We start from the raw sequence: 27,329 nt of genomic DNA, 5'->3' as shown, positions 1-27,329 counted from the left end.
GAGATGTTTTGTAAGGTCCGTTCCAGCTCGGGCATTCTAGGATTAAAATACGGATCTTTAGGGCCTAATTTCCCTTTCAGTGTGTTAGTCCTCAAAATAGCTGACTGGGGGCTTAGAAGAGCCTTTTTGCAAGAGCACTATGAACTCCAGTGTTGACGCCCTACTTGGACTCACTCTTTGATTTTTCCGAATTTATCTCTCCTTCTCACACTGCCTGCCAAACATTCCACATCCTCTCATCCCAACTAACACACTTACCCCAAAATTATGTAGGAAAATCAGGGAACACCTTTTAAGGATTTCGAAGCCGGCTGCTCTAAAGATATTCGCACCCTAAGATACTGTAAGCTCACCCTTTGCGCTCTCCCCTAAAAATACACTTGAGTAGAAGCACTACACCCCACCACTTTTAAGTGGCGGAGCTGCAGGAGGGAAAAGAGACTCAGAGACCCGTCCAGAGTGGGAGGGGCCAGAGAGAGGTCCGGGAACCGCCCTCGCTCCTTCTCCGCCGAGCTGGCCCCGCCCCTCGTACGAGTCCTTTTTTTTTTTTTAATTTAAAAAGCGCGGGCGCGCCTTGCGCAGGCGCAGTGCCGCTTGAACTTACCCGCGCATGCGCAGTGGTGGTAGGATGGCGGAGTTGGTGTTTTTTGCCGTTCCCACCGAAAGTGACAAAACCTTGCTGGTGTGGGAACTGAGTTCTGGACCCACGGCCGAGGACTTGCATGTGAGCCGAGCCAGGATGGAGGGAGGGATGGAGAAGGCTGTGTGTCTCCTCACCCCCTACCCCCCCACCCGGTGACTGGGAGCCCTGGAGTCTGGTCTTAGCACCTCACGCGCCTTGTAGTCTCTGCCGAGAGGAATCTTAGTTCTAAAGGGGACCTCGCAGTCTGTCAGCCCCAACAGATTTCTGAGAGGTAACTCTCAACAGACAGCATATGTTGCCTTCTAATGCTTCTCGAATCTTAGGATTTTAGAGGAAGACCTATTCATGAAGTGAAAAGTGCTTGGGATTGCCTGTGCCCAAGGGTTTAGGGATTGGGCAGTTTTTGTTTCTGGGCGTGAAATTTCATGCACTTACTTGCCGTGGGACCACCCCACAGCATTCTCTGTTCACAGTATTCTCCCAATTTGGCCTTCTGTATTCGGTCCGAGTCTTCCCAAATGCTGCAGTGGCCCGTCCTGGTTTCTATGCCATCATCAAGTTTTATTCAGCAAGGGATGCTCACAGAGCTCAAAAGGCATGCCACGGGAAGCATCTTTTCCAGAATTCTCCAGTGAAGGTGGGTCCAAATAAGGAATTCCTAACTCCACTAGTACAAAGTGCTGAATCCCGTTGTAATAGACTGGCATTTGTGCAACACTCCGATTTGCAAAATGCTTTCAGTTGCATTGCTACAGCGATCCCCCGGTTTCTCTGAGTTTTTGTTTTCTTTTTTTCGGCGAAGAAACTCGAACTCGGTATAGTTAAGTGACTTACTTAAGGTTCATGATAACCGGAAGTTGGAAATCAAACCCCAACTTACTGATATTAAATCCCGGGTCATTTTATGCTGCCCCTTAATTTAAGAAATCTTCACAAGTAGAGTCCTGCTTATATGTACTATTATGTGGATTTAAAATGACAGACTCTAGGGGCCCCTGGATGGTCCATTCGGTTAAGCTGTCTGCCCTCAGCTCAGGTCATGATCCTGGGTCTTGGGATCGAGCCCCACCTCCCGCTCTGTGCTCAACGGGGAATCTGCTTCTCCCTCCCCCTCTTTGCTCTCTCCCTCTCTCCCTCTCTCTCTCTCAAATAAATAAAATCTTTAAAAAATTTAAAAATAAAATGACAAACTCTGTCATCCGTTGTATTATAAAGGATGCTTCTTCGTCATCACTCTCAAACTGCCTGTTCGGGATTCCCTTCAGTTCCCAGAAAATGATTAAAACATTCTTTAATGCACTACAGGAACTTCATTCCATACTAACCATGAGGTCCTTTTTACTTTCCCAGAGCCCCAGAATTATATTTCAGTATGTGCCTCAATTCAGTCACCATTTCTTTATCAAGGACCATGTCATTTCCTCTGAATAAGTGAGTGAGACTTAGATTTCCAAACCTTTTCCTTTATAATTGTATGTCTTCATCAGCCTTCTCTGACTGGCTTCTTAATCTGGCTACCCCATACTGACTTGGCTGTCTATTCTTAGCATATGCCTTTCCTTATTGACTTAACCTCCATCCAATCTGAGAACTCTCCTCAAATGTGACTCTAGGTATACCACCTACTTGTTTAACGCCCTCTTCAATCCTGGCTTCACTCCCTGTGATTGAAAAGAAGACCTGTCAGACATTCTTCAGTTTGCAAACTGTGGCCCGGCCTGCTTCTAGCCTGTGAAAAGTTCACAGAGCCATTTAGGTATTACAGATTATGAAACAGCTATTTTGTATCAGTTGTGAGTAATGGGGTTTTTGTCTCTCATTGGACATTAAGATCATTTCATAAATTTTAGGTTTTGAGGTTTAACAGCATAAAGCCCATCACTGAGAGTGATGAAGGAAGTGTTCTACAAGTCAATATACAGTTGACAAGAGAGAACATTCGTATTAGATTTCGTTATTTAACACAGAACCTTGGGTTACCATCCCTGCTTTCCCAAATTGTTATCCAGTTTACTTAGGGACTCTTTTTGACTTTGGCAACTGCGCATAGTTCCTGGGTGGTTTTTTGTTGCTGTTGTTGATGTCATTTGCCTTTTATAAATACAGAAAAAAGAATAATGTCTTAAATAAATTAAATCAAGGAAAGACCTAAGGGCATCTGAGAGTTTTTTTCAGTAGCATGAAGGAAAATGGTTGCCAGCAAGAACTGGCAAGCTTATCCAAGGTAACAACAGTCTCTCTGACTCAGAGGCTTGGGGCCCTTCTGAAGCTTCCTTGTTATACAGAACAGCTCCACTGTACCTCACCATTAGCCGCCCATGCAGCACTCAACATTTAAAAGTTCGTCTTCATTTCTCCTTCCCAGCATGCAGCTTTATCTGGAGAAAGTAAATTCAATTTCTTATCACTTTTTCTTTTATTCATTCACTCAGTCAACAACAGAATGTGCTCGGTTTTAGGAATGAGAAAAGAATAAGATATGGTTCCTTTAAGCACTTAAGGAGCTTACAAACCAGTGATAGAGGAAGATGTATGAACAAATCAATAAAGACTTAACAGTGCTGTGACTTCATTGGCATCATTTGAGTCTTTATGAATATATTAACTATACTACGCCCTGCTTAAAGTTGAAATAGACATTTAAGACAGAATCAGTGGATGTAAGAAATTCACCATAGAGCGTTAAGTTATTCAGAATTAACACTGGAGGTGTTTGCATTCTCAAAGAAGCTTATTAATGCAAATGAACCTCTAATTGTTTAGTTGCTTATAAAGTTTATAGAGGTCTGTATATTCCTTGTTCTAACAGGTTAGTGACTTGGGGAGGAGGGTGCTGCAGATTAGGGTCCTACCTCTGTGTCAAGCCTACCTTGTCTGGTGTTTAGATCATATACTCCAGAATGGAACAACAAAACCAATGTCTTTCCTTTGCTCACCTACATAATTTGCTTCTGGAGGGCTTCCTTAGTCACTTTCATTGTCACTCGCACCACCAGAGGTCAGGAAAATCTTCCAATTCAATCAGGAGCCCTGGAAATGATGCAGAAAAGTACTGTAGCTTAAAAAGAGTAAATACCATTCATTTAGGGCTTCCTATGAGCTCACTGCTTACAGTTTTGTTCCCTTTTTAATCTTCACAGCCAGTCTCTGAAATAGGTGTTGGTCAATCTCAGGTGTATCCAAAATAAGCCTCTGTGGCAAGTTGTGATATTTTTCGGTCTCTCTCTTATGTCTTTAGGTTCGTCTTGGCACGAGACATAAAGCGGTTCAATATCAGGCCCTTGCCCTAAACAGCTCCCAGTGCCAAGAATTGGCAAATTATTATTTTGGTTTCAATGGATGGTCAAAAAGGATTATCAAGGTACACTTTATAGCTTTGCTTTGGCTAATCAGACTCATTTCAACATTGAAACCCTAGACTTCGGAGAGGAGAGGCCTGGGTGTGGGTAGGAGACATGAGGGGGGACTAAGTAGAAGGACCTGAGCATGGACCTGCCACCTAGAATTAATAATACTCTCAGTGACTTGGGTAGTGGCGTCCGCAATTTTCACCAGTATTTGTAGGGTATAGATTTCAAAAACAAAAACAAAAAGCAGTTGTCCGTATCTAATAATTCATTTGCAAGTCTTACTTGATTTTGAAGCTATAGGACCTCAACTGTTAGCTGGGTTTGCTGGAGTTTAGTTTTTATTTATATTAACAAAACATCTTGAAGTCTACGTTGAGATCCTAGGAAGGACCTTGAATGTAAAATCCTAACAGCTTCAGGATCTTTCTGACCTCGAAGAAAGAGAAAATGAAGATACTGCAGTACCACTTCAGAAGCAGAGCCTGAAATTCTTCTGTGCCTTAGAAGTGGTGTTGCCATTCTTTGAGTGCAGGAGTCCTGGAGTCGGCATGGCCGAGGAGCCTTTGGAGAAGTTGGAGGAAGGTCTGTTTATAGAGGGGGTGGAGGTGGAGGTGGATGGGGTGGAGGTAGAACCTCTCTTTCTTTCTAAAACTCATCTTTCTAGATATATCATCAAGCCCTCCTCTTGCTAAGCTACTAAAGCCCTGGGAAGAGCTTTTCTACCCTGCAATACAGGTTTTTATCATAGGCAATCCCTAAAAGAACCTTTAGCTTTAAAATTCTAAAGCTGATTTTCTGCTAGCTGACTTTCCTGTTTAGGAAGAGGGAAATAATGTTTTTTTTCCATTTTTGGTTAAGAGTCTGACTTGTGCTTAAAAAAAAAAAAAAAAAAAAAGAATTTGCCTTGTGCTAAAATAGTCCTACAAATACAGATCTCTTGTAGCTTTCAATGATCCCAGCAAAATCATCTAAAGATTTAAATAAATTCTTGCAAAAATGTTCAGTCCTTTGCCTCCTATAAAAGGGCTGGTGTGTAAAGAGTCAAATGTAGATTCCTAGAAAAGGTATTCCAGTTGGTACTGATTTTTCCCAGAGTCCATAGCGCTTAGGCTTAGGGTTTTAAGGCAGAGGCAGGGCTGTTAGCAAATGAAGTGGAACAGGTTTCCGTGGGTGATGCTCAGGAAGAGAGCAGGTCATGTGCACAACCACCAAATCTTTCTCTGTGATTCCTGCGCTTGATGCACAAGAGAGTAAGTAGGGCCTCTAGGAAGATAGCTTCAGCTTGTCCATTTGAAATCTGTGAGTAATGTGAGATTTGTGCTACCTTCTTTTTTGTTTGTTTGTTTGTAAAGATTTTATTTATTTATTTGTCAGAGAGAGAGCAAGCGAGCACAAGAGCGCAAGCAGGGGGAGCAGCAGGCAGAGGGGGAAGCCAGTTTCCTGCTGAGCAAGGAGCCCAATGTGGGATTCATCCCAGAACCCTGGGATCGTTATCTGAACCGAAGGCAGACGCTTAACTGACTGAGCCACCCAGGTGTCTCTTGTGCCACCTTCTTGGCTTGCATCTCCTTTCTGGTACTTCAGGAACTTCTGCGATAGATCAGGACAGTAAAAATGTGCCCAGCCAGGATATTCCTACAGCAGAGCCATTCCACCAAATGCCTGTGTTGTGTCTGCCTTTGTTGCTAAGATAATGATCTAAGAATCATGGATCCACTTTGATTTATTAAACCTATAACATAAAAATCAGTTATTCAGGGACGCATGGGTGGATCAGTTGGTTGAGCCACTGCCTTCAGCTCAGGTCATGATCCCAGGGTCCTGGGATAGAGTCCCACATCAGGCTCTTTGTCCAGCGGGGAGCCTGCTTCTCTCTGTGTCTCTGCCTGCCTCTCTGCCTGCTTGTGCTCTCTCTCTCTGACAAATAAATAAATAAAAATCTTTTTAAAAAATTAGTTATTCAGCCATATATATTAAATCCATTTGTTTTGGTTGGATTTAGGGCCATTATCATTTCTGATGAAAAGGAAAACCACCCAGAAGCTTGCTATTCAGAAGGCTGTGTCAGATGCATTCCAGAAACTGGTGATTGTGGTTTTAGGTAAGACTTTCTCGATTGTCCTCAAGGTACTTCAGTTTCCATACACAAATAAACTCATTTTGAAAAGCTAGTTGGGATGAAAACACTTTGTATTCTTTTATTCACCAAATGCTTTCAAAGCAGCAGTCTCAAATTTGTTCTTTGTAGTATTTGTGAGAAAAATGACATTGAGACAGAGAAATATTATTGTCTATAGTGTATAGATATACAGCGACTTGCCTGCACACAGAAAATGTTTGATCCAGTCTTCTTTTTTTACTGTTTGCCCGTAACACAAAGTAGTATAGTGATTATAAGCTTTGGACATCTGTTGTTGAGTCCTAACTCTGTCTCTTAAGATTTCTGATGCAGTTTTAGGTTTTATAGTCAAATTTAAATGTATTTAGTCTAATTATTAGTATTTAGTATAATATTTAGTCTAGTTTAGTTAATAATTCAGCTTACCTCATGGGGGACATTGTTAGAGTAAATGAGATGATGAATATAAAAAGCTCAGGACTATCCCGGTAATGTGGTAAGCAGACAAAATATGTTTAGTTCTTCTTCTTATTATTATTTTTTAAAGATTTTATTTATTTATTTATTTGTCAGAGAGAGAGAGAGAGAGAGAGAGCGCGCACACAAACAGGCAGAGTGGCAGACAGAGGCAGAGAGAGAAGCAGGCTCCCCTGCTGAGCAAGGAGCCGGATGCAGGACCCGATCCCAGGACCCTGGGATCATGACCTGAGCCGAAGGTAGCGGCTTAACTGACTGAGCCACCCAGGCCTCCCAACTTCTTACCATTATTGTTTTCCTGTTGGAGAATTTATTAGAATCAATTCTGGAATCAGTTCAGCTTTACTTTTTGATTCTGGCACTGACATTGGGTAAACATGATTCTTATGTAATGATCATCTACATTTTTGTGAACCTTGTAAGTGGTCATCCTATTGAACAGTGTTGATTGTATTCCCTACTAAGTTCTACAATAGTGTGAATGCTACAGGCTATGCTCAAAGGAAATTTTATTTTTAAAATATTACTGTATTTTATTTTATTTTAAATAAAATGAAAGAGGGCGGCAGAGGAGGCAGGGGAGGAGTCGAGGGAGAGAATCAACCCAGGCTGTGCTCAGAGGAAATTTATTTTATTTTACTTATTTTATTTTAAATAAAATAAAAGAGGGAGGCAGAGGAGGAATAGAGGGAGAGGTAGAGAGAGAGAATCTTAAGGAGGCTGCTTGCCTAGTATGGAACCTGGTGCAGGGCTTGATCTCACAACCCTGAGATCATGACCTGAGCTGAAATCAAAAGCGAAACACTCAACCAACTGAGCTACCCAGGTGCCTTTTTTTCTGGAAATTTTATAATTAGTGGAGAGTTCCCAACAGTTGCTCCCCTGCTTCAGAGCCTTGAGTCTTAAAGACTAAGAAATCCTAGCTAAGTTTCAGAGGCCTTATTTGCTTCTAAGAGTTGACCCTGGATTGGTTTTAAGTTTCCAGCCTGGGTAAGTCTTCCAGGGAAGGTTGATTTCCGTGGTCATTAGGTAGAATCGTTATTAGCTATCAATTCTGAGTGACAACATTTTAAGAACCAAACTGAGTGTTTGGGTTGTTGACCTCTCCCTAATATGCTTGGTATCCCTTCTACACATTCAAAATTCCTTAGACTAAAAAGTCTTGTAGCTGTAGTTTGCCTTAAGGGAAATTGTATTGTCTATAAGGTACAAGGGCCTGTTTCTGCCAATAAAGTGTTCCAGTGCATGCCCTGCCTCCTTCTCCAAAGCATTGCTCATTGTATCTGGTGGGATTTTGGTTCCCAGGGAGTAGACACTTGCCTTGTTTCTAATATGAGGTATTAGCCATAGTCTGGAGGTCTCTGTTCTGGGTTTGAGCTCACCTTGACCCCCACCTAAATAAAGTCTTATTGCTTAATCATATTATGATTGAATGTTTTTGTTCCTACAGTTTTAACTCCCTGTGTCATTATTCCTTAGTTCCTATCTCTGAGATCATTAAGTTTTTTTAACCACACAGTTGATAACTTTTTTTTTTTCCCGCAAATTGTTATGATAGGGGTGCCTGCGTGGCTTATTAGTAGGTTAAGCGTCTGCCTTCAGCTCGGGTCCTGATCCCAAAGTCTTAGGATTGAGCCCCATGTCAGACTCCCTTGCTCAGTGGAGAGTCTGCTGCTCCCTCCCCCGTTCCCCACCCCCATCTCCCAAATAAATAAAATCTGGAAAAAAAGTTATGATAAAAACTGAAGTGTGAGGTGAAAAAACTTCTAGGGAAATGCTTTTATTTTCTGCTTTTAGAAATTAAAAGAATGTCTACAGGGCACCTGAGTGGCTCAGCCCATTAAGGTCTGCCTCGATCTCCAGGTCCTGGGATTGAGCCCCACATCGGGCTCCCTGCTCAGCATGTTCCCTGCTTCTCCCTCACCCTCTGCTGTTCCCCTGCTTGTGCACTCTCTCTTAAATAAATATAATAAATAATATAAATAAAATAAAGTACTTTTAAAAAATCAAAAGACTATCTAATTTTTGGATGCTATCATATACAACAAGTTTTAGAACAAGAAAAATTTTGATCTGATCCTTGTTAACTTTATTTCAGAAAGTGGTAAAATAGCTGTGGAATATAGACCCTGTGAAGAGATTACAGATGCCAGAACCGAAGAGGAGCTACAGGATTTAATTCAAGTATGTGGAGTTTACAGCTTGGGGATTCCATAGCCAGGGTAGCCATAATTTAAAGCAACTGGCAGGAATTGGAAGACTTTGACAAGTACACTTAGCTTTTTCATCCTTTGGGAAATGTAAAACTCTGAAACTGCTTTTGAGTGCATGGGAATTTCTGAGGCTTTCCTTGAAGTCCTCACTCTTGGCTCTGACCCTTTCTTTGAAATTTGGCGAGCAAATTGCATCAGAATACTTCTGCCCTTGTAGACATGGGAGAGGACACAGCCTTTTAGAGTTCCCCTCAAACAGAATCCCAGGAATTTGAGAACAGGGTAACTCTGGCATTAAGTGAGATTATGCTACAGTGTTTGAAAACCATTAAGCCTTTCAAATAAGGTGTATTACCCAAATGTCAGCATCTTACACGTATCTTTATGAAATATTTTGCTGAAGAATTTTTCTGTCAATCACTTATATCATGCCCTGAATTAGGGATTAAGTTGCCAAGGTAATTTCTAAAAGAAGCTATAAATGTGCTGCATATAGAATGTCAAAAAAAAAAAAAAAAAAAAAGGAGCAAAGGATGGGTTTCATGTCATTGAAAACTTAATTGGGGGCCAGATTTCTGATTATTTAACTCACTCCAAAGTTGCAAAGTTTGTTTGTTTTGAAGGGAAGAGAGTGGAGAAAGAAAAGATGGTTACTTTCTGAAAAAAGTATTTGAAGGCTTTTTTTTTTTTTTTTTTTGGTGCAAAATAATTATTTTAATTCAGTTTAAATCAAGCTCATCAAGGAAACTTCAGACTTATCCAAGTTTACACTTTAAGAACTCTAGCTTCTTGTGAAATGTGAGAGAGATTCCGTATTGATACTGAAGATTTCAGAAATCTGATTGTAACAATAGATCCATTCCTAAATAAGGCCTTGGAATCAGTTCCACTTAAAAACCATTATTATGTGTTAGATGGTAGGAATAAGATAAAAAGCCTTCTCTCTTATAGTTTGCGTGCTAGGCTTGTGCCGGACGATAAACAAGGACTCAAATAAAACAGATTATAAAAAGGACTGTGAAGGATGTAAACTGGATGTTACACTATTTCAAGAAAATTGTTTGACCTGCTAACTTGAACATGTGCACATACAGGGTCAGACCTCTGAAAAGTGGTGGTGGTACTTTTTCTAGACTGACGGCTGTGTTGAGTCAAGTGGGATGAGGGAAGTTTTCCCTTGCCAGTGTAAATAGAGGGCTATTCTCTTGGTTTCAGACCCTCATTCCCAGAATAAAATCCTTACCTGCCCCCCTACCCCTGCCTTAAAACCCCTCCTATAGAAATTTTGGAGCCCTCACTGATTCAATGGTAGGTAGCCTCCTTCTAACAGTGGCGACTTAATACTCAGACATGCGTATTGAGAATTTAGAGGAAATGGCAACATTTTAGAACAACAACCTGTAAAATGTAACCCTTCCCTACTGCCCTAACTGGTGTTTATTCTGCAGATCAGCTACTTTTCTTGGAAGCAGGATGGCCAAGGGGAGGAAGAATGTCTCTCGGACTTAAGCTTTGAAGAGGATGAGTTCAAACCGCCAGAACTGGACTAGCATTTTTAATTTCCCAGGATGCCAGGTCCTGTGGCTTCCTTGGGAAACTGTCCACCCCTCCCCCCACTCCCCTGTCTCCCCTGCCTCCCGCCCAGAGCTGCTGGAGTCCGTGGCCATCCTGCCTCGCTGTGAGCATCAGGAGGTAGCTTTGCCCTTTGTAGAGGGAAGGGAGGCTTGAGCCCCGGTGATTCTGGAAAAGGGCCTCGCTCGGACCGGCGCGGTGCCCACCTGCGCCCAGCTAATAAAGGTGGCGTAAATAAAGGTGTCGTAAACAAAGGGTGGGACGTAGGCGGGGGAGGGGCGCGCAGTTGCTAACTGTGTGCTCATCACGGGGCTGCCATAACGGTTCGGCTCCGCTCCGGCGCGGCGCCTGCGCCCCACTGGCCTGGGTCGCTGCGTCCCAGAGCCTCCGCATGTCATGTCCCGGCTGCGCCTCTGGGCCCCACTGCTCCTCCTCACGTGGCAACCACTGTGGCTGCTGGTCCAGGCAGCTCAGCCTCCGGAGTGGGCCCTGGACCCTGCCCAGTTGACCTCCGACTTCCTAGGGCCAGCCGAGCCCTGGTCTTCGCACTCCTCTGAACTCCCGCCCGAATCGCCCCGGGCACTTACACCCCCCGCGGAGCCGGGGGGCTTTAAATACTTGGGGTCCTCTGCTCCAGTCCAGATGTTGGCCCCGCCTAAGGAATTGACTGAGACTTTGGTTCCGTTCCCGGACACGGATTCAGTTGGCGAGCTGCCCCCAGAGGCAGATCAGGATCTGAATGACAAGCTAACCCAGCATGAAAGGCTCCCGGAGGTGGCTCCAAGGCCAGGTTGGGATCAGAATCAGACCATAGCTCTGCCTCTTGGACTCAAAAGTAAGATTAAAGTTGTAGGTTTGGATCAGGCTGAAGATCACCAATCATTTGAAATACTTGTTCCACCTCTGGATGTTCAGAGTTCAAAGCCAACACAGTTTATTGTTTCACCCCCAAACCTGGAGGAAGATCTTGTTCAGCATCGAAGGCTTGCCAAAGTCATTGTTGGAACTCCCAACCAACTTGCAAATAAAGAGCTCTTAGAACAGCTGCAGGATGATTCAGATTCCAGTATGGATATCCTATATCCTGGGGAGAACCTACCAGTGGATTTCCCGGGGCGACCAGAACAACCTCCAAATCTCCCTGAGGAGGCTGAAATTCCCCCGCTCCTGCAGGAGACCCAAAATCATCTACAGTTCCCTGAGGAGGCTGAATCTATTTTGCCTCAGGTGGAGGCCCAGGCCCAGCATCCAGAGCCCCCTGAAGAGACAGAAACCTCTCCAGATCAGCGGCAGCCTCTATCTTCGCCTCCGGAGTTCCTTAAGGAAGGTGGAAGTTCTGTAAACCCACAGGAGGCCCCAGCTGAGCCTTCAAGCACAAATGAAGAGGTCGAACCTTCTTCAGTCCATCAGGAAGCCTCAGCTCAACCTACAGAGGCCCCTGAGGAAGTAGAACCTTTGACCCCTCAGGAGGCCCCAGGTCAACCTCTAGAGATATCTAAGGAGGTGGTACCGCAACCGATAGCACATGAGGTAGATGTGCCGTCTCTCAGTCAGGATGAAGCCCAGCGGCCAAACCTCCACAACGTGACTGTTAAGCCTGTGGATCTGGCACTTACCATAACTGTAACTCAGCCTCCAGAACACACGGAGGAGGCTGAGCCATCTCCAATCCAACCAGAGGCCCCTGCTCAGCCAGCAGAGCGCCCTGAAGAGGCTGAGCCCACCCCAGTCCAGCCAGAGATCCCTGCTCAGCCTGTAGAGCTTCCCGAGGAGGCTGTGCCCACCCCAGTCCAGCAGGAGGGCCCGGTTCAGCCAACAGAGAGCCCTGAGGAGGCTGTGCCCACCCCAGTTCAGCCTGCAGAGAGCCCTGAGGAGGCTGGGCCCACCGCAGCCCAGCCAGAAGCCGTGGCTCAGCCTGTAGAGCTCCCCGAGGAGGCTGTGCCCACCCCAGTCCAGCCAGAAGCCGTGGCTCAGCCTGTAGAGCTCCCCGAGGAGGCTGTGCCCACCCCAGTCCAGCCAGAAGCCGTGGCTCAGCCTGTAGAGCTCCCCGAGGAGGCTGTGCCCACCCCAGTCCAGCCAGAAGCCCTGGCTCAGCCTGTAGAGCGCCCTGAGGAGGCTGGACCCACCCCAGTCCAGCCTCAGAATCCTGCTCAGCCTATAGAGCTCCCCGAGGAGGCTGGGCCCACCCCAGTCCAGCCAGAGACCCCGGCTCATACTGTAGAGCTCCCTGAGGAGGCTGGGCCCACCCCAGTGCAGTCAGAGGACTTAGCTCAGCCAGCAGAGCTCCCTGAGGAGTCTGGGCCCACCCCAGCCCAGCTGGAGACCCCAGTTCAGCCCACGGAGCACCCTGAGGAGGCTGGGTCCACCCCAGTCCAGCCAGAGACCCCGGCTCAGCCTGTAGAGGCCCCCGAGGAGGCTGGGTCCACCCCAGTCCAGCCAGAGGCCTCAGCTCAGCCAGCAGAGCACCCTGAGGAGACTGGGCCCACCCCAGTCCAGCTGGAGATCCCAGTTCAGTCTGTAGAGCGCCTGAAGGAGGCTGGGCCCACCCCAGTGCAGCCAGAGGCCCCAACTCTAGTTCCAGAGTTTCCTATGGAGTACCTACCTCAAACTCCTGTAAATGATGAGATGCTACGTCAACCTATAAGCCACCATCCAAGCTATTTCAAGTTTGCCAGTGTTACATATAAACCTGTGGATCTGGCACTTACTATAACTCCAGAGCCGGCTAAGGAGGTTGATTCTTCTACAGCCCAGCAGGAGATCCCACCTCAGTCTCTTGAGCATACTGAGGAAGCAGAACCTCCTTCAATCCAGCAAGAGACCTCAGCTAAGCCTCCAGAGGAAGGTGAGCCTTCAGGTGAGCAGGAGCAACCAGCTCAGCCTTCTGAGTCTCCTGGGGGGACTGAACCTTTTCTAACTCAGCAGGAGACCCCAGCTCAGCCTTCAGAGCCTCCCGAGGAAGCTAAGCCTTCAAGTGTACAGGAACAACCAGCTCCCCTTTCTGAGCCTAGTGGGGAATTTGAACATTCTCTGACTCAGCAGGAGACTCCAGCTCATTCCTCAGAAAATCCTGAAGAGGCAGAACATTTCCCAGCTCAGCAGGAGATCCCAACTCATTCCTCAGAGAATCCTGAAGAGGCAGAACACTCCCCAGCTCAGCAGGAGATCCCAACTCATTCCTCAGAGAATCCTGAAGAGGCAGAACATTCCCCAGCTCAGCAGGAGATCCCAACTCATTCCTCAGAGAATCCTGAAGAGGCAGAACATTCCCCAGCTCAGCAGGAGATCCCAACTCATTCCTCAGAGAATCCTGAAGAGACTGAACACTCCCCAGCTCAGCAGGAGACCCCAACTCATTCCTCAGAGAATCCTGAAGAGGCAGAACATTCCCCAGCTCAGCAGGAGATCCCAACTCATTCCTCAGAGAATCCTGAAGAGGCAGAACACTTTCCAACTCATTCCTCAGAGAATCCTGAAGAGGCAGAACATTTCCCAGCTCAGCAGGAGATCCCAACTCATTCCTCAGAGAATCCTGAAGAGGCAGAGCATTCCCCAGCTCTGCAGGAGATCCCAACTCATTCCTCAGAGAATCCTGAAGAGGCAGAACACTTCCCAGCTCATCAGGAGATCCCAACTCATTCCTCAGAGAATCCTGAAGAGGCAGAACACTCCCCAGCTCAGCAGGAGATCCCAACTCATTCCTCAGAGAATCCTGAAGAGGCAGAACATTCCCCAGCTCAGCAGGAGACCCCAGCTCAGCCTACAGAGCATCCTGAGGAGGTAAAACCTGCAACTCAGCAGGAGCCCCCAGTTCCGCTTCCAGAGACTTTTGGAGAAGCTGAACCTTCTTCTTCTTCAGCCCAGGAGGAGGCCTCAGCTCAGCCTGCAGAACTTCCTGATAAGGCAGAATCTTCAATCCAGCAGGAGACCCCAGCTCAGTCTCCAGGAGAGATAGAACCTTCAGCAACCCTACAAGAACAACCAGCTCAGCCTCCAGAGCTGCCTTCTGGGGAGGTGGAACCTGCTCCAACCCAGCAGGAGCACCTAGCTCAACCTCTAGGGCATCAGTGGGTGACAGTTTCGCCTCTAGGTCACCATCATGTTCAACATTTAAACATTCCCAGTGTTAAACCTGCAGATGTGCAGGTCACCATAACACCAGAACCCACTCCAGAGGTGGAAACTCTGCCAGTTCAGCATGAGGCTGCAGCTCAGCCCTCTGTGCCCCTTGATGTGGAACCTTTTGCAACCCAGCATGAAGCCCCAACTCTGCCTCCACAGTCCCCTGAGGAAGCTGGACATTTGCCAGTTGAGCAGGAGACTCCAACTGATTCCCCAGAACCTACAATACAGGAGAAACTTCCAGCACAGCAGGAGACCCCAGTTCAGCATCTGGAGTATCCTGGAGAAGTTAAACCTCCCACAACCCAGCAGGAGGCCCCAGCTCAGCAATCACAGGCCCCTGAAGGAGGCAAACCATCTTCAACCCAGGAGGAGGTCCCAGCCCAACCTCCAGAGACTCAGGGAGAGAGAGAACCATCTTCATCCCAGGAGGAGGCTCCAGCTCAGTTTCCACAGACCCCTGAGAAGGGTGAATCTTCAGCCCAGGGGGAGAGCCAAGGTCAGCATCCACAGACCCCTGAGGAGGTTGCACCTTCTCCAACCCAGCAGGAGGCTGAAGCTCAGCACCCTCAGGTCCCAGAGGAGAGAGAGCCTTCTTCAACCCAACAAGAGACCCCAAATCAGTACCCAGAGTCTCTTGAAGGGATTCAATCTTCTCTGGCCCAGTCAGAGGCCACAGTTCAGCATCCAAATCCCCTTGGGGAGGTTAAACCTTATGCAACATATCAGGAGGTCCCAAGTCAGCATCTACAGACTTCGGAGGAGGTTTACCCTTCTGCCACCCAGCAGGAAGCTGCAGCTCAGCATCCAGAGCCTTCTGGTGAGGTTGAACCTTCCCCAACCCAGCAGGAGGTCCCAGCTCACTCTCCAGAGCATCATGTGGTAACAGTTTCTCCTCTAGGTCAGAGTCAAGCTCAGGTTCTGCTGTTGCCCCATGTCACTGTTAAACCTGTGGATCTGGCACTTACCATAACTCCAGAGTCCACCAATGAGGTTGAAACTTCTTTACCCCAACAAGAGGCCCCAGCTCAGTCTGCAGTGTTCCCTGGGCAGTTGGAACCTTCTTCAGTCCAGTCAGAGGCCCAAGATCAGCATCCAGCCCCTCCTGGAAATGTTGAACCTTCTCCAATCCAACAGGGAGCCCCAACTCAGCCTGAAGATCTTCCTGAGGAAAATGAACTATCCCCAATTCAGCAGGAAGCTGCAGCTCAGTATCCAGAGCCTTCTGGTGAGGTTGAACCTTCTCCGGTCCAGCAGCGAGGTCCAACCCAGCCTGAAGGTCTTCCTGAGGAAATTGGAGCTCCTCCAATCCAGCAGTGGAGCTCACCTCTGTCTCACATGCGTGTTGTGGGTGTAGAACCTTCTCCAGTCCAGCATGCTGTCCCAGGTCATCATCCAAACCCCAATGAGGGGATTGGGCCTTCTCCAGTTCAGCATGAGAACCTAGCTCCGCCTCCAGAGTCCTCTACAGATGTTGTATCTCAGCCTCCAGTACATCATGAGGTGACATTCTCACCTTTAGGTCCCGGTAAAGCTCAGTATCCACTGTTGACCAATATCACAGTTAAACCTACAGATCTGGAGATTTCCATAACTCCAGTGCCAACTAAGGCTGAGCATTCTCTAGTGCAGCAGGAGTTCCCTGCTCAGGCTCCAGTTCCCCCTGAGCAGGTTGAATTTTCTCCAACCCAGTCCAAGCCTCTTTTCCAGTCTCCGGTGATCCCCAAAGATGAATCTCCTCCAGGCCAACAAGAGGTCATAGCTCAGACTCCAGACCCTCCTAAGGAGGTGGAACCTGCTTCAAGCCAATGGGAGGTCCCAGCTGAGCCATCACAGACCCTTAAGGAGATTGAACCATCTGCAAATGAACATGCAGTCTCAGCTCATCCTCCAAAGCCCCCCAAGGAAGTCAAACCTGCAACCCAACTGGAGGCCCCAGCTCAGTCTCCTGTCCCCCAGCAGGCCCAAACTATACCCCCTGAGCCCCCTAATGAGGTAGAACCTCCTCCCACGCAACTGGAGGCCCCAGCTCAGCCTCCCGAACTCCCTGAGAAGGTAGAAACATCTCCAGCCCAGCAGGAAGTCTCAGCTCAGCCTTTGGAGCCCCCTAATGAAGCAGAATCTTCAACCCAGCAGGAGGCCCTAGCTCAGTCTCCAGTTCACCAACAGGCCCCAGCTATATCTCAGCCCCCTAAGGAGGTAGAATATTCTCCAACCCAGCAGGAGGCCCCAGCTCAGTCCCCTGTCCCCCTGCAGGCCCCAGCTATATCTCCTGAGCCCCCTAAGGAGATAGAAACTTCTCCCACACAGCTGGAGCCCCCAGTTCAGCCTTCAGAGCCCCCTAATGAGGCAGAATCTTCTCCAACCCAGCAGGGGGCTCCAGCTCAGGCCCCTGTCCCCCCGCAGGCCCCAGCTATATCTCCTGAGCCCCCTAAGGAGATAGAACCTTCTCCCACACAGCCGGAAGCCCCAGCTCAATCCCTTGTCCCCCCACAGGCCCCTGCTATATCTCCTGAACCCCCTAACGAGGTAGAACCTTCTCCCACACAGCCGGAGGCCGCAGCTCAGCCTTCAGAGCCCCCTAATGAGGCAGAATCTTCTCCAACTCAGCAGGAGGCCCCAGCTCAGTCCCCTGTCACCCCACAGGCCCCAGCTATAACTCCTGAGCCCCCTAAGGAAGTGGAACCTTCTCCCACACGGCCAGAGGCCCCAGCTCAGCCTCCAGAGCCCCCTGAGAAGGTAGAAGTATCTCCAGTCCAGCAGGAAACCCCAGCTCAGCCTTCAGAGACCCCTAATGAGGCAGAATCTTCTTCAACCCAGCAGGAGGCCCCAGCTCAGGCCCCTGTCCCCCTGCAAGCCCCAGCTATATCTCCTGAGCCCCCTAAGGAAGTGGAACCTTCTCCCACACGGCCGGAGGCCCTAGCTCAGCCTCCAGAGCCCCCTAATGAGGCAGAGTCTTCTTCAACCCAGCAGGAGGCCTCAGCTCAGGCCCCTGTCCCCCTGCAAGCCCCAGCTATATCTCCTGAGCCCCCTAAGGAAGTGGAACCTTCTCCCACACAGCCGGAGGCCCTAGCTCAGCCTTCAGAGCCCCCTAATGAGGCAGAGTCTTCTTCAACCCAGCAGGAGGCCTCAGCTCAGGCCCCTGTCCCCCTGCAAGCCCCAGCTATATCTCCTGAGCCCCCTAAGGAAGTGGAACCTTCTCCCACACGGCCAGAGGCCCCAGCTCAGCCTCCAGAGCCCCCTGAGAAGGTAGAACCATCTCCAGTCCAGCAGGAAACCCCAGCTCAGCCTTCAGAGCCCCCTAATGAGGCAGAGTCTTCTTCAACCCAGCAGGAGGCCTCAGCTGAGGCCCCTGTCCCCCTGCAAGTCCCAGCTATATCTCCTGAGCCCCCTAAGGAAGTGGAACCTTCTCCCACACGGCCAGAGGCCCCAGCTCAGCCTCCAGAGCCCCCTGAGAAGGTAGAACCATCTCCAGTCCAGCAGGAAACCCCAGCTCAGCCTTCAGAGCCCCCTAATGAGGCAGAGTCTTCTTCAACCCAGCAGGAGGCCCCAGCTGAGGCCCCTGTCCCCCTGCAAGTCCCAGCTATATCTCCTGAGCCCCCTAAGGAAGTGGAACCTTCTCCCACACGGCCAGAGGCCCCAGCTCAGCCTCCAGAGCCCCCTGAGAAGGTAGAACCATCTCCAGTCCAGCAGGAAACCCCAGCTCAGCCTTCAGAGCCCCCTAATGAGGCAGAATCTTCTTCAACCCAGCAGGAAGCCCCAGCTCAGGCCCCTGTCCCCCCGCCGGCTCCAGCTATATCTCCTAAACCCCCTAAGGAGGTGGAACATTCTCCCACACAGCCAGAGGCTCCAGCTCAGCCTCCGGAGCCTCCTGAGAACGTAGAACCATCTCCAGTCCAGCAGGAAGCCCCAGCTCAGCCTTTAGAACTTCCTGACAAAGTGGAACCTTTTCCAGTCTCTCAAGAGACCCATTCTCAGCTTCCACAGTCTCCTGAGAAGGTGGAATCCTCTCCAGTCCTGCAAGAAGCCCCATCTCTACCTCTAGAGCCCCTTAAGGAGATAGAACCTTCTCCAAACCAGCAGGAGGCTCCAGCTCAGCCTCCAGAACCACCTAAGGAGGTTGTAGCACAACCTCCAGTCCATAAGGAGGTGATAGTTCCACCTCCAGGACAAGATCAAGCTCAGTATTCACACTTGCCCAGTGCCACTGTTAAACCTGTGGACCTGGAGCTTACTATAACTCCAGAGCCTACTACGGAGGCTGAGCATTCTACGGCCCTGCAGCAGACTCTAACTCTTCCAGAGGACCCTGCGGTGACAATTCCACATCCAGAGCATGTTCAGGCTCAGCAACCAAATTTGACTGAAGTCACTGTTCAACCTTTAGACCTGGAGCTTACTGTAACTCCAGAACCCACTACAGAGGTTGAACCTCCAACCATGCAGGAGACCCCAGATCAGCCTTCAGAGCTGCCTAAGGAGGTTGTACGTCAGCCTCCAGCATATCAGGAGGTGACAGTTCCAACTCAAGGCCAAGATCAAACTCAACATCTATTATTACCCAACGTAACATTTCGACCTTTGGACCTGGAGCTTACCGTAACTGCAGAACCCACTACAAAGGTTGAGCATTCTCCAACCACGAAGAAAACTACAGCTCCCCCAAAGGACCTCGAAGTGACATTCGCACACCTAGAGCAGATTCAGGCTCAGCATCCAACTTTGACTGAAGTCACAGTTCAACCTTTGGACCTGGGGCTTACCATAACTCCAGAATTCACTAAGGAGACTGAACTTTCTGTACCTATGCAGGAGATCCCAGTTCAGCCTCCAGAGAAACCTAAGGAGGTTGTCGTAGCTCAATCTCCAGTATATCAGGAGGAGACTGTTCCAACACCAGGTCAGGATCAAGCTCAGCATCCATCATCACCCAATGTAACAGTTCAACCTTTGGACCTGGAACTTACTGTAAGTCCAGAACCCACTACAGAGGTTCAACATTCTACAACCTTGAAAAAAACTACAGCTCCTCCAAAAGACCTTGAGGTGACATTTGCACATTCAGAGCAGGTTCAGTCTCACCGTCCAACCTTAAATAAAGTCACAGTTAAACCTTTGGACCTGGAACTCACTGCAACTCCAGAATCTACTACAGAGGTTGAACTTTCTTCAGCCATTCGTGAGACCCCAGATCAGCCTCCAGAGCCACCTAAAGAACTTGTATCTCAACCTCCCATGTATCAAGAGGCAGTGGTTCCAACACCACGTCAGGATCAAGCTAAGCATCTGTGGTCATCAAATGTGACAGTTCAACCTTTGGACCTGGAGATTACCATAACTCCAGAATCTACTACAGAGGTTAAACAGTCTACAACAATGCAGCAGCAGCAAACTACAACTCCTCCAAAGGACCTTGAGGTGACATATCCACAGTCAGAGCAGGTTCAGGTTCAGCATCCAACCTTAAATAAAGTCACAGTTAAACCTTTGGACCTGGGTCTTACCATAACTACAGAACGTACAACAGAGACAGAAACTTCTCCGACCATGCAAGAGACCCCAACTCAGCCTCCAGAGCTGCCTAAGGAGATTGTAGTTCAGTATCCATTCCATCAGGAAGCAACAGCTCCAACTCCAAGTAAGGATCAAGCTCAGCATCCAGTTTCAGCCAGCATCACATTTCATCATGAGGACTTGGTGCTTACCATTACTCCAGAACCTATTACAGAGACTGAACATTCTACAAACATGAAGAAGACTACACCTTCTCCAAAGGACCTTGAGGTGACACTTGCACATCCAGAACAGGTTCAGAGTCAACATCCAAACCTGACTGAGGTCACAGTTCCACCAATGGACCTGGAAATTACTGTAACCGCAGGATCCAATATGGAGGTTGAACCTTCTCCAACCATGCAAGAGACCCCAACTCAGCCTCCAGAGCTACCTAAGGAGATTGTAATACAATATCCATTCCATGAGGAGGTGACAACTCCAACTCCAAGTAAGGATCAAGGTCAGCATCCAGTGTCACCCAGGGTTACATTTCATCGTGAGGACTTGGGGCCTACCATTACTCCAGAACCTACTACAGAGGCTGAATATTCTACAACCACAAAGAAGACTACAACACCTCCTCCAAAGGACCATGAGGTGACACTTGCACATCCAGAACATGTTCAGAGTCAACACCCAAACCTGACTGAAACCACGGTTCTACCTATGGACCTGGAAATTACTGTAAGTCCACAACCAGAGTCATCTGAGACAGTTTTTCCGCCAACGACCCAGCATTCACTGGTGCATTTTGTAAAATACATCCCAGAAAAGGCACGCACAGCTTTAACTGAGCCACCAGAAGAGAATGCTACCATGAACATCAACATATGTGAGCTCTGTACCTGCAAAGATGAGACGCTGTCATGTACTGGTTTCAGCCCAAAGCAGAGGCTCCGCAGAGTGCCTGTGCCAGAGCCCAACACCTACAATGGCACCTTCACCATCTTGTAAGAATTGCCTTTTCTCATTTGTTCTCTGCCTTATGCTTGATATGGCAGCCTTTTCTTCGAGGTCTTCCTGGGCCTTCCTCATCTTCCCTATTCATGCTGACTTTCTGTTTTTACCTTTTCTTTGTCAACTATCCCTTGTCTTCATTTTGCTGTTTGCTATCATTCCCCATTCTCCAATCTTTTACTTGCAGTTGTCCTTATTCTTTATTCTTATCCAGTTTTTTATCCCCATCATTTCATTCCTTAACCTCTACTCTCCCGTTTTGGCTCCATCCTCTTTACAGCAACATGCCCTTCTCTCCATCTCCTTGGTGGTGATACAACAAAATGGTTAAGAGTAAAATTCTGGAACTAGACTGCTTGAGGCGAGGTCTGTCATTTCAGAGCTTTTGACTCAGTTTCCTTTCCTGTAAAATGGGTATTATTAGCATTAACACCTTGTGGGCTTATTTTGAGATTTAGATGAATATATATATATATAAAACACTTATATTGGTGCCTAGCATATATATGAGTGTTAGCTATTATTATTTGACTCCTCAGTTATGTTCAAAACTCATCTTGTCCCTGGCCTTCTATATACAGAACTTATTTTGAGCCCAGCCCAGGACTCAGTACTGTGGGAGCCATTCAAGTATGACATTGTCTTTAGAACATGAAATGATAGGTGGGAAGAAAGGAAATGGGCATAGAAAGGAGGTGACCTATGATTAAGTACAGATCATAGGTGCTGTATTTCACCAGAATCTGTAATCAATGGAGTATGGAAGTGAGGGAAAGCTGCATGGATAAACTAAAACTTTAGCTGAGACTTAAAGAGTGGCTATGATTTGTTAAATAGAGCAAAAATAGGAAGTATAGTCTAGATAAAGTCATGGCTGCAAGAATGATCAGGAATTAAAAATTAGGAAGCAGTGAAAGATAGATTATGAAAACCCTTGACCATCAGTTACAGGGGTTTGAAAGTTACTCTGAGATATACAGAGCCAGGAAAATGTTCTAGTAAGAGATACATAATATAAAAAGAAGGTTGTTTTTGATTCCCTATGTAGAATGATCTAGAGAGGAAATCTTGATCTAGGGAGACCAGATAGAATGCTCTAGCAAAAGCCCAGAGGAAAGTGACAAGGAGCTGGATGAGAGTGGCTGTGATAGGAGTAGAAAGAAAACCCTGAGAGCACCGCAAAGGAAAAAGCGAGAAGACTGAGTAACTGATGAGAATAGCGGGTAGGGTGTGTCCAGGAAAGAGAAAAATGAACTATGACTCTCGAAGTTTCGGTCCTGGATGAGCAGACTGATGTCAGTAGAACAGGTGGAAACAGCAGTTGGGAAGGAGAGCCAGTTTGAGGGAGATAAGTTCAGCTTTAAACATTTTTATCAGGGAACATAAAGCAACCAGAAGGCTTCTAGTAGGCTGGAAATGGCCACCAGGCAGATGGGCAGATGGGTATCATCAAAACATTTGCCTTATTTCTGACTTCCCTGAAAAAAAAATGTGTATATAAACTGAATAGCTAAGTTGTTGCTGAGGAAAGAAGACAAAGCTAAAGGTAAAGATTCAAAGTCATACATAGAGTTAGTGGTTGAAACTGAGTCTCAGGCATTTCATAGCTTCTTTTTAACACATGCAATTCTTGGATACACTCTCACTGTTGTTTTTATTTTAGTTTTTAATGATACAAGCGGATAGGATAAAATGTGAAAATCCCACCCCAGCCTCCCTAGCACCCGTAAGATAACTCCTGTTATCTTATTTTGGTGTGTGTCCTTCCTCTCTATTCCGTTCCTTTGCAGTTTCCCCTAACAAGGTAATACTTTTTATTCCTTGCTCAGTGGTTTGTTGCCTTTCCCTATGCAGTATCTCTAAGAAACCTCTCTGTATTAGTTCCTCTAATTTCTAACTTCCCTTATCCTTCTAACAGCTGGAGAGGTTTCAACAGACTACACTGAGCCAAAGCTTTGGTGTTGCCTGACTTAGGATTTCTTTACCTCTGTTTGCTGATAATGATACACTTTTGCCATGTTTCTGTTGAATTATTATTTTCTCACTGATTTACAGAAGGAGCTATTTTAGACACATAAGTGATTTTGGGAAAAAATACTTATATTCAAAGTCATTAACTGGCATTATCCGTCCAAGAAATTGGACACATAGGAAGTTCAGGTTCTAGGGAAATGCCTTGTTTGTGCCAGCGGCCTCACATCATCTCTATTAATTGTGCGAAGTGGGATGCTGATAGCTGTGGAAATTACAAAGCTGGTGTTTTCTGCATGTGAATATTCCCCACAAGGTTGCCAGTGCTTCTTTTATTTATTCTGTTCATTCTTTTCCTACCTATTCAAGGATCTGAACTGTGTTTCTTCACAGAAATTTCCAAGGAAATTCTATTTCTTACATTGATGAAAATATATGGAAGGCATATCGATGGGCTGAGAAACTGTGAGTATATTCTCTCTAAATACAATACAAAAAAACTTAACTGCGTTCTAAGATCCTTCTTGGTCCAGAATTTTGAAATCAGTAGCTCTGAGGAAAGGTATTTCCCCCTCCTTATCCCAAATCAACCTCTCTTGATTCCAATTCTATATTTATCTTAAAAATTAAATTTGGCAGGCTCTCTTTAAAATTAGAGCCAATCTAAACTTATTTTTCATTATACAAGAAATACATGATTACATTCTCAATAGATAAAAATGAAAGAATAGATATAGTGAACATCCTCCTTGTGTTTTGATCTCCCACCGCCAAAATAGCCACTAGTCTGGATTTAGTATATATCCTTCCAGACATTTCCATGTATTTGTCTACATACATATTTATAGACAGCAAAACAGGTTTGTTGTGTGCCTTCTTTTCCTTTTCCTTTCCTTTTCCTTCCTTCCTTCCTTCTCTCTCTCCTTTCCTTCAACCCTCCCTTCCTTCCTCCAGTCACTCCTTCCTTCCTTCCTTTTACATAAACAGTAACATCCTATAACTCGATTCTTTTTCTTCATGGTAGGTCTTAGATTTCTTTTCTTCTAGTACATAGGGGGTTACCCCATTCGTGTGAATTCCTGCATAATATTCCATACTACGAATGTATTACAATTTAATAATTTCCCCTACTGATGGATGTTTAGACCGTGTCCAGTTTTCTTGTCACTTGCATTGCTGCCATGAACTGCCTCATCCATGCGTCTCTGTGTACAGAGCGGGGATTTCTGTAGAATACATATCTAGAAATGGAATCATTGGTATGAAGACAATGTAGATGTACAATTTTAATGGCCCTCAAAAAAATTGTGCCGACTTACACTCCAACCCATAGACCATGACAGGGTTCACATCCTCACGCTCCTCCACCACTGGATATTCTCCACTTCTTGGCTGATCTGATGAGTGAATAAAAGGGGTCTCAGCTCAATTTGAAGTTTTCTGATGACTTGTAAATTTACTATATCTCTTTGTTTACTGAACATTTGTATTTCGTGTCTGAATTTTCTGTCCTTTTCCAATTTCTTGTTATCTTTTTTTAATCGATTTGTAGAAAAAGTCAATGTGGATACAAATGATTTTGGAAAAAATATTACAAGCAAAGCAATTAACTGAAATTCTTCATTACAGCTTGTGTGTCGTATCAGTAGTTCAACTTGAGTAGATAAGTTAAAAATGACTACTGAATTAGTGATAAAAGACATAGTAGTCATAGTAATTTAAAAATAGGGATTATGATTCCCCTAAAGTAAATCCCCCACCCTTAGTCTGCTATCTTATTAGTAAGAGAGATGTGCTAGAACCAAGCAATTTTTTTTTATTTTATGAATTTCTTAAATACTATGTATAGTTTATGTTTTCCTATGATAGTGTCTGGCTTGGAGATTTTATTTCCCAAACTTGTAAGAAAACTGAAAATAATTCGGCACCATAAACAAATAACGTTAGTTTTCTGTAGGGAGTGGAGCAAGAGGATGGGTAGGCTAAGAGACAGGAATAGCAGAAAAACTTTGAATTGTGGACTATATACCTCTGGAATTTTGAGCCATGTGAAAAAAAAAAAAAATATATATATATATAATGTATTTTTTAAAAATAAGTAGAAATTTAAAAATTAATTTTTAAAAAGCATGTATTTGGTAATTAATTACTAGAACATGAATCTAGTAAGATTTGCAGATTTCTAATTCAGCTTGAGGGTTGTACCTTGTAAGGCGGAGGTTCCTAACTGTGGATCACTAATCTGTTAACACATTAAATAACAAGATATAGTGGTAGGTCTAATAACTATTATAACGTCAAGGTAGTGGTGAGAATAAATGACATTTTGAGATATTTATGACAAATATACGATATATCATTTTATCAACCATCCAAGTTTGGCCCTCCAAATTCAACCCATTCTCCTCACAGATCTGTACCCTAAAGGGATGATCCACAAATTGAAATCATGTGCACACCTTTGGACATATTCCAGAAAGTGCAGTTTTTTAGGGAAAAGGTTCATAGCTTTTAAGAAATTCTCAAAAGGTTCTTGTTTCGAAAGATTGAGATTGAGTCACAAATTAAGGAGTGGGGTTGGAGAAAGACATTTATTATGCTGTAAAGTTGTACTTATCCTCATAAGTGATAACAAATGGATAATTTGTTTTAAATAAAGGTATAGTATGTTTGCAGATTGATACCTGTCATTTTCTGAGTTCATTCAACAAATATTTATGAGCATCTACTATGTGCTAAGAACTGTTTTATATGCCTGGGATAGAGGCTTGAGAACAAAATCGACCAAATATCCCAGTTCTTGAGGTGTTTACAAATACATAATATAAAAACAAATATGTAAATATAATAAATAGATAAAATTTCAAGTGCTGATAAAAAATCATTAGCCATCCAGAAATCTCTGTTTTCTAATTTTATTATTCAACTGCTATTTCTGCTGCTCATAGACTGAGTTTTTTATTAATGATAACCCTTTTCATTCATATAATCTTGAGTTGGTTCTTTTTTAATAGATGTGCTGTTTACATCTGTCTGAGGATATTAATTATGCCATTCTAAAATTCTCCTGGGCTTTCCCTGTTAACTTGGATTCATTGGCTTTGAACTCTTGTTTGTTTTTATTTTCTGTCCTTAATGGATGGCTTTCTCACACTGTGTGGTCATTCCTGTGTGCCATTTATTTTGTAGTTGAGATTCTACCGCTTCTGTTTTCTGGCACTAGGGAAGAGCTGAAAACGAGCTGCGGGGGCTTGTTTTTCTGTGAAGGATTCCCCTAAGAATTAAGGAAGAGGAGGTGGGAGGTCATTCTAGTGGTGAGTCAGAGAGGGCATTCCCTTCCTCCAGGGTTCTGGGACCCTGACCTCTTCCTGACACCAATTGCTCCTAGCTGGAAGAAGATACCCTTTGTCGCCTGGTCCAGGGAGGAAGGATGAGGGGTTGATGTGCTGCCCCTGCTCTTCCCACCTGATCCCAACTAACCACCCTGTGGGTCGCTCCAGGGCATTTCTAGTAAGGGACTGTTTGTGGAACTATTCCTGTGTCCTTGAGCTAAGGTTGTGGATTTTTAAATTTATGCTTTCTGTCATTCTTAGGGACTTTGGTGGAGGTTGCAAGGGAAGAAATCTGGCATGTTTCAATCTGCCAACTTGAAATAGCACAACCTCTTAGGAAACCCCTGTTAAATCCTAGAGAAACTTATGCACAAGTACAAGAATGTTCAAAGCAGCATTGTTTGTAATAACGAAAAACTAGAAAAATCTAGTATCCACCAACAGTAGAATGAATATATAAAGTGTGGTATAGTCATAAAATAGAATACTATTCATTTGAAATATAATGTAAGCCACATAAGTCATCTCAGATTTTCTGGTGGCTGCTTAAAAATTAAAAGTAAAAAGACAGAGATGACATAAATGTTAATATATTTTGTTTAGCTCATATAGCCAAAGTATTATCATTTCAACATGTAATCTTTATATATGTTATTAATAAGATAGTCTACATTTAAGCTGCCTTCACAATATCCAAAGTATCATCATTCTTGCATGTAGTCAGTGTAAAAATTATTAATGAAGGGGTTTATGTTCTTTTCCCCATACTAGCTCTTTGGAATCTCAATTTGGTTGCAATTTTTTTTTTATCAGAAATACTTGATCTGTATTTATTTTTTTTTAAGATTTTATTTATTTATTTGACAGAGAGAGATCACAAGTAGACGGAGAGGCAGGCAGAGAGAGAGATAGAGGGAAGCAGGCTCTCTGCTGAGCAGAGAGCCCGATGCAGCACTCGATCCCAGGACCCTGAGATCATGACCTGAGCCGAAGGCAGCGGCTTAACCCACTGAGCCA

At 45.6% G+C, this 27,329-nt stretch overlaps 2 protein-coding genes across 10 annotated transcripts in view; both read left to right on the top strand.

Moving 5' to 3' along the window:
* The first annotated feature begins 589 nt into the window (after window positions 1-589).
* On the top strand, window positions 590-10,613 carry RDM1 (RAD52 motif containing 1). The gene is made up of 7 exons (XM_032320842.1): window positions 590-724; window positions 1,101-1,280; window positions 3,882-4,004; window positions 4,407-4,575; window positions 5,996-6,094; window positions 8,688-8,773; window positions 10,251-10,613. The coding sequence occupies exons 1-7, from the start codon at window positions 611-613 to the stop codon at window positions 10,350-10,352; spliced, it is 873 nt and encodes a 290-aa protein (XP_032176733.1). The 5' UTR covers window positions 590-610; the 3' UTR covers window positions 10,353-10,613.
* A 71-nt stretch (window positions 10,614-10,684) lies between these two features.
* The window catches only part of LOC116577513 (leucine-rich repeat-containing protein 37A-like), a 52,571-nt gene continuing 35,926 nt past the window's right edge, over window positions 10,685-27,329 (top strand). The window contains exons 1-4 of one of the 9 annotated variants that reach the window (XM_032320816.1): window positions 10,686-13,812; window positions 13,975-18,015; window positions 18,226-21,002; window positions 23,374-23,445. In XM_032320816.1, coding sequence (XP_032176707.1) covers window positions 10,771-13,812; window positions 13,975-18,015; window positions 18,226-21,002; window positions 23,374-23,445 — 9,932 coding nt within the window. In that variant the 5' untranslated portion in view covers window positions 10,686-10,770. Of the gene's footprint in view, window positions 13,813-13,974; window positions 21,003-23,373; window positions 23,446-27,329 lie in introns of all 9 variants that reach the window. The other 8 variants (XM_032320812.1, XM_032320818.1, XM_032320817.1 and 5 more) reach the window with 8 other exon arrangements.

This window comes from Mustela erminea, chromosome 18 (assembly GCF_009829155.1).
Source record: "Mustela erminea isolate mMusErm1 chromosome 18, mMusErm1.Pri, whole genome shotgun sequence".
Taxonomy (NCBI): domain Eukaryota; kingdom Metazoa; phylum Chordata; class Mammalia; order Carnivora; family Mustelidae; genus Mustela; species Mustela erminea.
This window is presented reverse-complemented; position numbering and strand designations above follow the sequence as displayed.

Bases quoted from the DNA above. Each gene is read 5' to 3' on its own strand.
- RDM1 (XM_032320842.1), top strand. From the start codon at position 611: ATGCGCAGTGGTGGTAGGATGGCGGAGTTGGTGTTTTTTGCCGTTCCC. The intron at 4,576-5,995 runs GTCTGTTTATAG...GGTTGGATTTAG, and splicing joins TTTGGAGAAGTTGGAGGAAG to GGCCATTATCATTTCTGATG. The intron at 8,774-10,250 runs GTATGTGGAGTT...TTTATTCTGCAG, and splicing joins AGCTACAGGATTTAATTCAA to ATCAGCTACTTTTCTTGGAA.